Source organism: Bufo gargarizans, chromosome 10 (assembly GCF_014858855.1).
Source record: "Bufo gargarizans isolate SCDJY-AF-19 chromosome 10, ASM1485885v1, whole genome shotgun sequence".
Classification (NCBI taxonomy): domain Eukaryota; kingdom Metazoa; phylum Chordata; class Amphibia; order Anura; family Bufonidae; genus Bufo; species Bufo gargarizans.
In genome coordinates this window covers 60,173,935-60,187,744 of record NC_058089.1, presented here as the reverse complement: position 1 = coordinate 60,187,744, position 13,810 = coordinate 60,173,935, and the positions used below count along the sequence as shown (strand labels likewise).

The 13,810-nt window shown below is 44.6% G+C and overlaps 1 protein-coding gene across 1 annotated transcript in view; it reads right to left on the bottom strand.

Moving 5' to 3' along the window:
• The window catches only part of MACROD1 (mono-ADP ribosylhydrolase 1), a 1,160,748-nt gene that overhangs the window by 6,857 nt on the left and 1,140,081 nt on the right, over positions 1 to 13,810 (bottom strand). The window contains exon 10 of the mRNA XM_044270759.1: positions 379 to 409. Coding sequence (XP_044126694.1) covers positions 405 to 409 — 5 coding nt within the window. The 3' untranslated portion in view covers positions 379 to 404. The remainder of the gene's footprint in view (positions 1 to 378; positions 410 to 13,810) is intronic.

Here is a 13,810-nt window from a genome sequence, read left to right as displayed (position 1 = left end):
TTCTTTTCCGGTATTGAGCCCCTAGGACGGAACTCAATGCCGGAAAAGAATAACGCTAGTGTGAAAGTTGGTGGTGAAAATTGGCTTCTACCTCAGTTTTTTTTTTTTTTGCCTTCCTCTGGATCAACTTGCAGGATAACAGGCTGAACTGGATGGACAGATTTTTTCGGCCTTATATACCATGTTACTATGTTACTAATACATATCATAATGTAGTAGTTTATGCAACATATGCATAAGGCAGAATATATATTATGGTAAATCATGCTTGTGTGTATAATATAAGGATTCTGCCTTAAATCGGATCAGTTGTTAGATGCATTCAGTGCACACACTTCAGTATGTCAGCGGTCTCAGGTTTACATGCAGCTGTCTTACCCCGCACACAGAGGGCATCTTCTGTGCTACTCTGAAAAAGCAGAGAGAGTTACTACCCGAGCAAATCAATTATTATCCTCCACCTTTACAACATATTATCATGATTTCCTGTATCAGTCTGGGCATATAGAACATACATGTACAGAAATAAAATAACTGCTTCCCCTAAAGTCCCCTGCTATATATACAACCATCAGCAGCCATGAAATGGACTGAATCAATGCTCACAAGATAGCAGCTTATGAACATACTTGACTGCTCCAAGAGTTTCCAGGCACGGCAGCCAAGTTTCCTGCCTAGCGGGAAGTCTATCTGCATGGAGGAGTGAGTCATAGACAGCTCCTGCCTGACAATTAAACTTCTCTAATCGTTTATTTAGGACAAGGAAGCTGTAACAGCCCCATATTGGCCACACACATTTCACTTCATAGGAAGAACAGATTATTCTGTTATAGCGGCTCAGAAGACACTCTGACATAAGACACCATACCCGTCACTGTTATGGGGGTCTGGGACCGTCATTATGGGGGAATGTTCTCAATGGTAGCACTATGGCTGTGATGTTGAAAGGTTAACTTTTATTATAGGCCTCTGTGGTTGTCTCTCTTAAAGAGCATCTGTCAGCAGATTTGTATCTATGAAACCTGCTGACCTGTTGCATGTGTGCATGGCGGCTGAAGACACCTGTGTTGGTCCCATGGGCATAGGTGCCCGCATTGCTGAGAAAAATGTTTTTTAAATATATACAAATGATCCTAGAGACTCTGCTCTCTGCAGCTGCCATGTCCTCTGCACTGATTGACAGGCGTGATGATATTTTCACTTCCTTGCCCTGTCAATTACAGTAAAGAGGGCACTGCACTTAGTAATGCAGGCAGATATGAACATGGGGCTAACAGATGCCTTCAGCTGCCAAGTGCACATGCAACAGGTCAGCAATTGTCATAGGTACAAATCTTGTAAAAGATACCCTTTAAAAAACCCTTAACATAGGCCATGATTGGGGCAAGTATTGAGAAGGAGCATTCGTAGGATAATTTCCCTGATCATTTCCCTATGTATAGATGCCGCCAATCACTTGGCGAACAAGCAAATCCAGGCCTAAAAGAACCTAGATCACTGTTTCTGTGCAGAAGATCGTGCTGTGTGAAAAGGGATCTGCTGCACAGAAACAACAATTTTCTACGAGGACAGAAGTGATCGCTCGATCCCATGCAGAGAAGATGACATGAAAATGTAGCACTCACCCGCTCTGACAGGGAGTTGTTGGGAATACCTGATTCATTCCCGATAATTGCCAGCTGAGCCCACTAGCATAATATGGCTTTTATGCAGACATTGGCCAGGAATTGGGGGTGTGGAACTCATGGTGAGGAAAAATAGCATTTATTTCCCTCCCAAAGTAATTTAATTTAATTTAATCTTGATAAGATCATTGGAAATAAGCCACAGTATAATGGTTTCTTCCATGATGTGACAGTCGCCTGCACTGTTTGCTAATCATTTTATAGCAATCTATGTGCAAGTCATAAAATTGCGGTCCCCAATGCATGGGCACTGTCCGTGTGGCTGGTGCAGATGAATGCAGACCCATTCAACTTGAATAGCTCCGTGATCCATCCACACCACTAAAAAATTTAACAAGTTCTATTTTTTTGCGGTGCGAAGGCATGGTAACAAAACCCACAGAAGCACTCCATATTGCTTCAGTGGGGTTCTGTTCCACACTGCACCTTCCAGATTGCAGACCCATTCAAGTGAATGGGTTTGCATCAGTGATGCGGTGCACAAGCAGCCGGTCCCTGTATATTGTGGGCCAGCTGTTTGCGGGGAATAATATGGGCACTGGCCAACAACGGTTGTCAGCATGAGCCTTCAGACAGTTTTTCCTCCCAGGCCCTTTCTGTACATTTGGTTCAGTTCACACTCTTTGTATAACTTTGTCCTCATTCTTGTCTTTCTTTTTTTTTTTTTTATCAAAATGGAAATGTATCACTGCCTAGAAAAGAAACCCGATGTATGCCAGATAATCTGGATAATCTGTGTCACTAGTAATGCTTGTTAGTGCTGATCTTGCAGATCATCGTTTCCCAGTGGCAGACTGTACTGTGTAGACATGGTCTGCTGCTGGGAAACACCGAGACAGTATGGGGAAGAGCAATGGCATTAGCGATCGCTCCTCCCCATACTCTACAGCAATCTCCTCCGCTAGTGATCAGCAGATTGTCTTCCTTCCTGACAATCTGCTAGATTGTCGTCTCATGTAAGGGGGCGATAAGGCTGAAGTTATCTTCTATTCACAAGGCACTTGAGCTACATGCACACCATTTACATTGGGAAATTCTCCTAACATGCTGATGTATCCATAGAGACAACGCCAGCAGATTTGTTGCTCTATGTGCTGTCTAACTGCTATAGATCAATGGCAGAGCAGGGATCGTGGTAGTGTGCACTACTTCCACTGATCTATGAAACTGCCTCCTGCAACTTGCTATAATTATACCTCCTAACTGATCCAGCAACAGTCTGCTCTTAAAATTATTTCATTCATTGCCCTCCAATAAGTCATTGCTCATATACCCCTGAGGACGTCATTCCTGGCGAAACATGTTGGGGGCAATGAATGAAATCATTTTAAGAGCAGGCTGTTGCTGGATCAGTTAAGAGGTGTAATTATAGCAAGTTGCAGGAGGAAGTTTCATAGGAGATCAGTGGAAGTAACAAACCTGCTGGGCTTTTAAACACCAAGTTTTCATTTAAGAATCACAATAAAGTTGAACCTTTTAAGCAGCACACGTTATAAGGGTCCAAAATGGGTCCGAATTGCGGAACCGATGCAGACCCATTCATTTTCAATGGGGCCGCAAAAGATGCGGACAGCACACAGTGTGCTGTCAACATCCGCACTTCCGGAAATGGGTGATGTTATCCAAAGGGCTGCAGGTGATAAGTAGAATGATTGTGTGGAGGCACAGATCTGGAGAAGGGTACAAAACATTTCTGCTGCACTGAAAGTTCACAAGAGCACAGTGGCCCCAATGATTCTTAAATAAAAGTAGAAGAAGTTTGGAACAACTAGGACTCTTCCTAGAGCTGGTTGCCCCACCAGAATATATATTTGGGGCACAAGAGCCTTGGTAAGAGAGGTGAGCAATATCCCAATGGTCACTCTGACCAAGCTCAAAAGATTCTGCTTGCAGATGGGAGAAACTTCCAAAAGATCAACCATCACTGCAGAACTTTGCCATAAAGCGTAGATTGGTTGAGTGGCCAGAAAGAAGCCTTTCCTCAGTAAAAGACACAAGAAAGTCCACCTACAGTTTGTAGAAGAAAGAAAAAAACAACTAAAGCACTTTCAGACTGTAAGGAACAGCATTTTCTGGTCTGATGAAACTAAGATTTTATTTTTGTCCTCTAAGCATCATATCTGAAGGAAACTAGATACTGCTCAATACCATCCCTACAATGAAGCATGGTGGTGGCAGTTTTATAGAAAGCTGAATGGAGCAAAGTACAGTACATAGATATTCTTAATGAAAACCTCATCCAGTGTGCTTGGGACCTTAGACTGGCACAAAAGTTCACTTTCCAACAAGACAATTACCCTAAGCACACAGCCAAGACAACACAGCAGTGGCTTAGGGACATCTCTATGAATGTCCTTGAGTGACCCAGCCAGAGCCCTGACCTGAACCCAATCGAACATCTCTGGAGAAACCTGAAAATGGCTGCCCAACGACAGCCCCCATCCAACCTGACAGAGCTTGAGAGGATCTGCAGATAATCCCCAAATTAAGTCCGGAGTAAAGAGTCTGAAAACTTATGTCATTGCAATATTTAAGTTTTTATTTTTCAATAAGATTTCAAAAATTCTGTTTTCACTTATGATTATGGGGTATTTATTGCATATTGATGAGGAAAAACATATATTTTTTCATTTTAGCACAAGAACAAAACAAAATGTGGAAAAAGTGAAAAGGTCTGATGACTTTCCGAATGTATTATACATGTCTTAAAGTAGTCCACCACTCAGGACCACCTGTATGAGCAAGGCAGGAGAGCTTGTCTGTAAGAGAAACCCCTCTCTGGCACCTGTCCATGCATTACAGCATACATTTTCTCCGGTGGAGGAAATATATAGACAGATGCAGCATCCCACAGATGGCCAATTTGTAAGCAGGCTAAGCACCAATATAAGCAGACTAAGAAAGCGATTCACGTGTTTGATTTCAAGTGTGTGTTTGTATTACGTGTGTGACTTAAGATTGAGTGACTTTAGATTCAGGGACTTTAGGAGGTGACTTCAGTAAGTTAGTTGCTGCCAGCTACATGCCCAAATGAAACACCTTCCTCAGGTGCACGTAGGCAACAGAACATTTAACGTTATTTTATAGGCCCGGATACCAGTGTATGAATGGTGAGGCCAGAACAAGTAGAGGCGGTAGTAGATTGGGTGGCTGACAGTGCCTCCAGTTCCTTCACATTGTCTCCCACCCCATCCCCTGCTGAAAGAGCAGAATTGGCACCTGCAGCCCATGTGCATCTGTCTTTCACCTCACCCCCTTTCAAATCAGCCAAGCAGTCATGCAGCAGTCTCTTATGCGTTTTGATGACTCTGCTGGCAGGGTTTCTGAGGGCCATCCACAGCCCTGCTCCAGAAGTGGAAGAGATTGAGTGCACTGATGCCCAACCATTTATGTTTCAGGATGTGGACATGGGAGGACCACCACAGCACATCTCTAATGATGACAAAACACAGGTGCCAATTGCTTTCTGCAGTGTGCTTTAGAGATGGCCTTGCGGTTTGCCCTGTGGTTGTTTTGCGGCGAAATTTGTGCATTCGTGATTTGACGAACATGAGAACATATGGCGATGTCCGCCGGCGCCATATTCTTTTGCATTGCGCCCAACTTTTACCCATGACACACACATCAGGTGGGTCAGAACAGCCAAGTGAGAAGTTTCAACACATGGTCACCCCTCCATCCTATAACAGAACCCGATCTGGCAGCCATTTTACATTCTGTCTTTTGCCAGTGTAGGGAGAGATTGCTTTGTGGAGCAGGGACAGAGTGTTAGGGACACCAAACGCTAGCTAATAGGCCACAAAAGTCCTTTTAAGGACTGGTATAGGTGTGCTATCAATAGGTGTGATATACTGAGGGGTGTGAGATACTTATAATATACTTTCTAACATAGAAAGTATATTATAGTGCAATTGTATTGTGCAGCAGTTGTGTGCGGTTCTGCTGCGATACTGCAGCTATATAGTGGGACAAGCGTTATTGGAACAACTATTTGCAACGGGTGTGATATACCTGTTGCCCCCAAAAAAAACTGATTGAGGGGTGCAATATACCTGCTTCCACAAAATACTGATTAGGGGTTTGATATACCTGCTTCCACAAAATAATGATTGAGGAGTGCGATATACCTGCTTCCACCAAATATTGATTGAGGCCTGCTATATACCTGCTTCCACCAAAAACTGATTGAGGGGTGCGATATACCTGCTTCCACAAAATACAGATTAAGGGGTTTGATATACCTGCTTCCACCAAATACTGTTTAAGGAGTTTGATATACCTGCTTCCACTAAATACTGATTAAGTAGATTGATATACCTGCTTCCACCAAATACTGATTGAGGCCTGCAATACACCTGCTTCCACAAAATACTGATTAAGGGGTTCTATATACCTGCTTCCACAAAATACTTATTGGGGCCTGCGAGATACGTGCTTCCACAAAATAGTGATTAAGGGGTGCAATATACCTGCTTCCACAAAATAGTGATTAAGGGGTTTGATATACCTGCTTCCACAAAACACTGATTAAGGGTTTTTATTATATATCTGCTTCCACAAAATGCAGATTGAGGGGTGCGATATACCTCCTTCCACAAAATACTGAAAAAGGGGTTTTATATACCTGCCTCCATTAAATAATGATTTAGGGGTGTGTAGGAGGGCGCAAGGGTCCGTTATTGACGGAAGGTACGTGTCGCCGAGATTCCTGGTCTATCCCGAACCTAGGAAAATGTATTAATGGTAGATGGTGAACCAGAACAACCAGGGGCAGAGACGGTGATCCCCCATTTTGTGGTTCATCAGGGTATGTTGTATCGTGTAAACCAGCTGTGAGGTGAATCCATTGTACAGTTGGTGGTGCCCCAGGCTTATCGCAAACTTGTGTTATAGTTAGCCCACCAGCATGTTCTCGGGGGTCATCTGGGAATGCAGAAAACACAGGACCGGATACTACAACGGTTTTACTGGCCCAGTGTATTTAAGGAGATGGACGCATTCTGTAAGTCTTGCTCGACCTGCAAGGCAACTAGGCCCCAGCACCTTTTCTGCAGTCCCTTGGTACCTCTCCCGATCATCAAGGTACCGTTTGAGCGAATCGCTATGGACCTAGTAGGCCCAGTACCGAAGTCCGCTAGGGGACACCAACACATCTTGTTTATTCTTAAGTACGGTACCCGGAGGCGGTGCCACTGCGACATACATCAGCGAAACTTATAGCCAAGGAGCTATTGGAGATGTTCTCCCGAGTGGGGCTACCTAAAGAGGTTCTGACTGACATGGGGACCCCTTTTATGTCCAAGGCGATGAGGGAACTCTGTAAGTTACTGCATATCAGACAGTTATGGACGTCAGTATACCATCCGCAAATGGACGGTCTGGTTGAAAGGTTTAATAAAACCTTAAAAACCATGCTAAAAAGGGTGGTGTCTAAAGATGGGAAGGATTGGGACCTTCTTCTGCCCTATCTCATGTTCGCTGTGCGAGAGGTGCCCCAGGCCTCTACTGGGGTCTCGCCCTTCGAATTGCTTTATGGCAGGCATCCTCGTGGTCTGTTGGACTTAGCCAAAGAGGCATGGGAACAGCAACCCACTCCGCATAAAAGTGTCCTGGAATATGCTGTCAAGATGCACCAGCAGATAGAGACTGTTTTGCCTCTTGTCAGGGAGCATATGGAGGCTACTCAGCGAGCCCAGAGTCGGATCTATAATCGGCAGGCTCGGGTCTGGATCTTTAACCCAAGTGATCGGGTTTTGGTTCTGGTACCGACCGTGGACTGTAAGTTACTGGCTAGATGGCAGAGTCCCTGCGAGGTACAGGAAAAAATTGGAGAGGAAAATTATAAGGTACATCAACCAGGGAGGTGAAAGCCAGAGCAAGTGTACCATGTTAATTTACTAAAACCTTGGAAAGATAGGGTCACCTGTACGGAAGACAGCCCGCGGCCGGGCTTGTTTTGGGAAGAGGTTCCAGCTCCTCTGTCTGATGCAAGGGAAGCGGTTGCAACGATAAACATTGCTGACAGCCTCTCCTCTGAACAGGCTTAGGAGACCAGGGAGTGTTCTTCCAGGGATGTGTTCTCGGACCTCCCTGGAAGCACTTCCGCAATCCTACGTGACATTGTCACTGAAGCTCAGGCAAATGTCTGGTTAAAGCCATACCGGGTACCCGAGGCTTGGGGAAAAGCCATCTCGGAGGAAGTGCAGCTCATGATGCGGCTAGACGTCATTGGGGAATCTAAAAGTGAGTGGGCCAATCCTATAGTCTTAATACCCAAGCCAGACGGGAAGTTACGATTTTGTAATGATTTTCGGAAGTTGAACGAAATATCTAAATTCGATGCATATCCCATGCCTCGGGTAGATGAGCCTATTGAGAGGTTAGGCCAAGCCAGGTATTTTTCTGTTTTGGACCTCACCAAAGGGTACTGGCAGGTACCCTTGACGGAGGCTGCCAAAGAGAAAACTGCCTTTATCACACCAGAGGGGCTGTACCAATATTGGCCTGCATTGCGCCCCTGCCACTTTTCAACGTCTAATGGATATTGCACTTCGTCCACATCGGCGTTACGCCTCGGCCTACCTGGACGATATTATCATTCACAGTACCGACTGGGAAAGTCACCTGCCCAAAGTACAGGCTGTAGTGGACTACCTTCGAAAGGCGGGACTGACAGCTAACCCAAAGAAATGTGCGATAGGGTTAGAGGAGACTAAATACCTTGGGTATGTCATTGGCCGCGGAGTCATCAAACCCCAAGTAAACAAAATAGAGGCGATACGGAATTGGCCCCAACCTGTCACGTCTAGACAAGTAAAGTCGTTCTTGGGAATGGTGGGCTATTATATGCGGTTTGTTCCCCATTTTGCCACTTTAGCAGCTCCGTTGACAGGGCTCTTGAAGGGTCGGAAGTCCGTCATAGTCCGCTGGAATGACCAGGTGGAAGAGACTTTCTCCGCTTTGAAGTTGGCCCTGTGTGGGTCCCCGATTTTGGTGACGCCCGACTTCAAGAGGGAGTTTGTGGTACAGACCGATGCCTCTGAAGTAGGCCTCGGAGCTGTACTCTCTCATGAAAACCAATGGAGAGGAACATCCCGTTATTTTTCTGAGCGGCAAACTTACCCCAGCCGAGACCCGGTACTGTATAGTGGAGAGAGAGTGCCTGGCCATCAAGTGGGCATTCGAGTCTCTCCGCTATTATCTGCTGGGGAGAAAGTTCTGTCTGGTGACCGACCACTCCCCTCTCAAGTGGGTGAGCCAGGCCAAGGAAAGGAATGCTTGGGTCACCCTGTGGTTCTTGTATATACAGAACTTTAAATTCTCTGTGGAATATAGGGCAGGCAGGTTACAGTGAAATGCTGATGCCTTGTCCCGGGTACACTGTCTGGCAAGTGTTCACCCCCTCAGGGTTGAACAAAGGGGGGAGGTATGTAGGAGGGCACAAGGGTCCTTCATTGACGGAAGGTAAGTGTCGCCGAGATTCCTGGTCTCGGTGAGATAAGAACCGGTAATTTCGTGTGTCAGCAGCAGCTAGTGCCGGCTGACACTGTTTTACTTAGTATGGCTGTAAAGCCGACCCGGGCTGGTTCTTATTGGGAGCAGCCAAAGAGCAGGGTGGGTGGCTGTTCCCCAGGTTTCCAGGCCAGATTTTGGGCTGGGCTATAATAACCCAGCCAACAGTCTCAGCTAGGTGAAATTGATCCTCCATCTGACAGTGGAGCTCTGTCAGGCTCTGCTTTGGGACCTAAACGTTTGGTACCGTGCTAGAGAACCACAGGCTGGGAATCAGGCGCCCTAAAGCCTGCTGTGGACGGCTGTGGACTGCCATGGATAAATCAGCCTGCCAGGTGACATCTTTGTTCTGTGGACTCTGTGCTGTGTGAATTAACACCAGGACTCCGCAAAATGTTTGTTTTCCTTTTTTCCTTTTGTGTGAATAAACACTGAACTTTTGCTTTACTACCGCGTTCTTGCCTCTTTAATGCATCCGCTTACCCTGCCTACCAGAGCAAATCCCTACAGGTGCGATATTCCTGCTACCACCAAATATTGATTAAGGTTTTTTTATATACATGCTTCCACAAAATATTGATTGAGGGGTGCGATATATACCTGCTTTCACCAAATATTGATTAAGGGTTTCTATATACCTGCTTCCACAAAATACAGATTGAGGGGTGCGATATACCTGCTTCCACAAAATACTGATTAAGGGATTTGATATACTTGATTCCACAAAATACTGATTAACTGCTTTGATATACCTGCTTCCACCAAATACTGATTTAGAGGTGCGATATACCTACTTCCACCAAATATTGATTAAGGGGTTCTATATACCTGCTATCACGAAATACCGTCTTTTTCGGCTACTGAGCACCTATGACGGATCTCAATACCGGAAATAGGTAACGCTAGTGTAAAAGTAGCCCTAGCGGCCTGAGGCTTTTGAAGTTGGACCACCATGAGTGCTTCCCCCTTTATGGGTAGCAAAGTGGCACCCTAGGTGGATGACTAGCCTCCCCATCCATCATCCTGGCCCTGATTCAGAGCACATTACCGCAGGAGGTATAACAGGAGAGGACTATAAGCCATTATTAATTAACATCAGAGCACATTACAGGGGGACATATAAGAGGATGGGACTACAACTCCCAGCATGTCCAAGCTGCTAGTATGTAATATCAGAGTACATTACAAGAGGAGGTATAAGAAAAAACTACAACTCCCAGCATGGCCAAGCCTTTATAATGTAATATCAGAGTACATTATAAGAGGAAGTATACAAATCCCAGCATATCCAGGGTGTTGTAATGTACGCTGATATTATATAATCATGGCCTGGACATGCTGAGAGGACTACAACTCCCAGCATTTCTCTGGCACTTACATTGAACCCATACTTCTTCACATACACAGCTGGTCATTTATTTACTGCATTGCTGAGCACCGCCTCCTGTTCTGGTCACATGATGGTGAGGTCATTGCAGGTCCTTCATCCCCTCTTCTCTGCTGAGCTCCTCCTCCTGCATCTGACATTATCGCAGGTCCTGTCAGCACTGTGGTAATGGTTTCTCTTATATGTGAGGGTATATTGTAAAGTGCAGCTGTTCAGCTGTCAGCCCGTTTGTTTCCTTGGACGTTCAGCTGAACATCAGCACTGAAGCAGGGGGCGCCTTAGACAATGGGGGCCCTAGGCAATTGCCCAGTTTGCCTCCCCCTAACGCCGGCCCTGACTATATGTGTACCCCAGGGTCTCGTCAAATGTGACCTGGCATCTGAAAACCATTCCAGCACAATCTGCCCTCCAAGAGCCATAAAGTGCTCCTTCCCTTCTGGGTCTAACGGTGTGCCCATATAACAGGTTATGACCAGATATGAGCTGTTGCTGTATTCAGGAGAAAATAGCATTTTTTTTGTGTGCTTTTTCTTCTATTACCCTTTGTAAAATTAAACATTTGGGGCTAAAGCAACATTTTATTGGAAGAAATGTTTAATTTTCACAGCCAAATTTTGTGAAAAGCCTGTGGGGTACACCAGGTACAGGTGCTCAGTACACCCCTCAATACATTTCTTGAGGGGTGTAGTTATCAAAATGAGGTCACTTTTTGGAGTTTTCCACTGTAGTGGTACCTCAAATGCAACATAATGCCGGAAAACCATTCCAGCAAAATCTGCTCTTTACCTTCTGAGCCCTGCCATGTGCCCATGCTACAGTTTATGACCACATATGGGATGTTTCTGTAAACTGTAGAATCAGGGTAATAAATATTGTTTTTTTTCTTGCTGTTAACCCTTGTTGTGTTACAGGAAAAAAATTGATTAAAATGGAAAATCTGCAAAAAAATTACATTTTGAAATTTCAACTGAATTTTTCTTATGGGACATCTGAAGGGTTAAGAAAATGTGTAAGATAAGTTGATATGTGGGATCATTTATTTGTGGTTTCTATTATGTATGCCCCTTAAATCATTTCATAACTGAATTGGTCCTTCAAAACGTAAAACATATGGACCCAGTTGCATAGCATGGGTTGCCAGCACCTGGGGCAAGCCAAATATTGCACCCCCCACCTGTGACCATACCCCTTTTTACAGATAATGCAGTAGATGTCACCTGCTGTCCTACGTAACACCACAGATAATACAGTGGTAACTCTCTGAGTACAGATAATGTAGTAAATGGGTGTGAGGCCCCATATTTCAGAACACACACAGTGTGACCTGAAGCCTAGGGCCAGACTTAGGCAGTGTGGGCTAAATGCTATATCCACCCCCCAAAACAGATATTTGAATGGACATTACATACATTGCTATGAAATATACAGGAGAATGCAGCACCACATACCTCTTACATCTGGTGACCTCTCCTTTGATGTAGACTATTTCCTAAGCGTCTAACAGACCTCCCCTCCCTCCATAGTGCCCATAAGTATAATGCCCTCTGTATAATTATAATATATAATGGCCCCTCTGTATTATTATTATTGCCCCTCTGTATTATTATTTTATTATTAATATTATAATGGACCCCTCTGTAGTATTATTGTAATAATGACCCCCTCTGTAGTATTATTGTAATAATTATGGCCCCCTCTGTAGTTTTATAGTAATAATTATGGCCCCCTCTGTAGTATTATTGCAATAATTATGGTCCCCTCTGTATTATAGTAATATTTATGGCCCTCCTCTGTATTATAGTAGTAATTATGGTCGCCCTCTGTATTATAGTAGTAATTATAGCCCAGAGTAGTAATAATTATAGACCCCTCTGTATTAAAGTAGTAATAATGGACCCCCCTCTGTATTATAGTAGTAATAATGCCCCCTCTGTATGATAGCAGTAATAATGGCCCCCTCTTTATTATAGTAGTAATAATGGCCCCCATCTGTATTATAGTAGTAATAATGGCCTCCTTTGTATAATGCCCCCCCCCCCCATAGTGCCCTCAAAAATAATAATAATTCTTACCTCTCTTCATCGCCTCTTGTAGCCTGTGTTCGGGCGTCCCAGCACAGGCGTTCACGAACACATCACCTAGCCCTCCTGCATCGCATCATCACTTCATCTCGCGAGACCTGACGCAGAAGGTCCCGATGTGAGGGGTGATCGCGATCTCCATGAATCCTAAGAAGAATGGAGGAGACGGGAGCCATAGGCCCTTATTGAAGTGCTTGCTGCCTGGCGCCCCCTGCAATTTTCCGCCTGGGACAATGGCACCCCCCACGCTATGCCACTGTATGGACCCAAATTTAATGTCCACACAAAGTACAATGTGTCATGAGAAAACAGTCTCAGAATTGGTTAAGTTAAAGCATTCTAAAGGGTATTAGCACATAAGGTGACACATCAGATGTGCAAAATAGGCCTGGTCAAGAAGGTGAAAACTGTCTCTGTCTTGTAGTTGCATTAACTTTGGTAGCAAGTAGCTCCTTCAGATCACACCATGAACTTAAGCTGAACCCACAGCATTCCATAGATCTTAAAGGGGTTCTCCGGGAATTTAGAAAATGAAACTACTTAAATATTACTTCATTATAAATATATCCTCAAATACCTTTTATTATTTATAATGGCTCGTTTTGTCTGGGGAGCAATCATTGGGCAAACAAAATGGCCGCTGTCCCATTAGTTCACACAAAACCGGTCCTGATCACACATGAGGACAAGTTAATTTACAAAACTGAGGTAAAGAGCTGCCTCATCCTCCTCCTCCTCTCTACTTGTCAGGGATTATGGTCCTGAATACAGATGATAAGAACTTAACTGAATCTCTGGGGAATTTAGTTCATGAGGAGACATGAAGTACAGAGAGGACGGACAGGACAGACTGTGGTAATGTGGGGCTGTGGTAATGGAGACTGTAAACAAGTGCTGCTGCTCAATAGCCACACCTCACCCTCCTCTCTACTTCATGTCTCCTCATCATCTCCATTCCCACAGAGATTCACCTGTATTCAGGATCATAATCCCTGACAAGCAGAGCAGAGAGGAGGATGAGGCAGCACTATGGCTCATTGTGGTGAAGTAACTTGTCGTCTTGTGTGATTAGGACAGTTTTTGTGTGTACTGATAGGACGGCGGCCATTTTATTTCTCCTAATGATTGCTTTCCAGACAAAACAA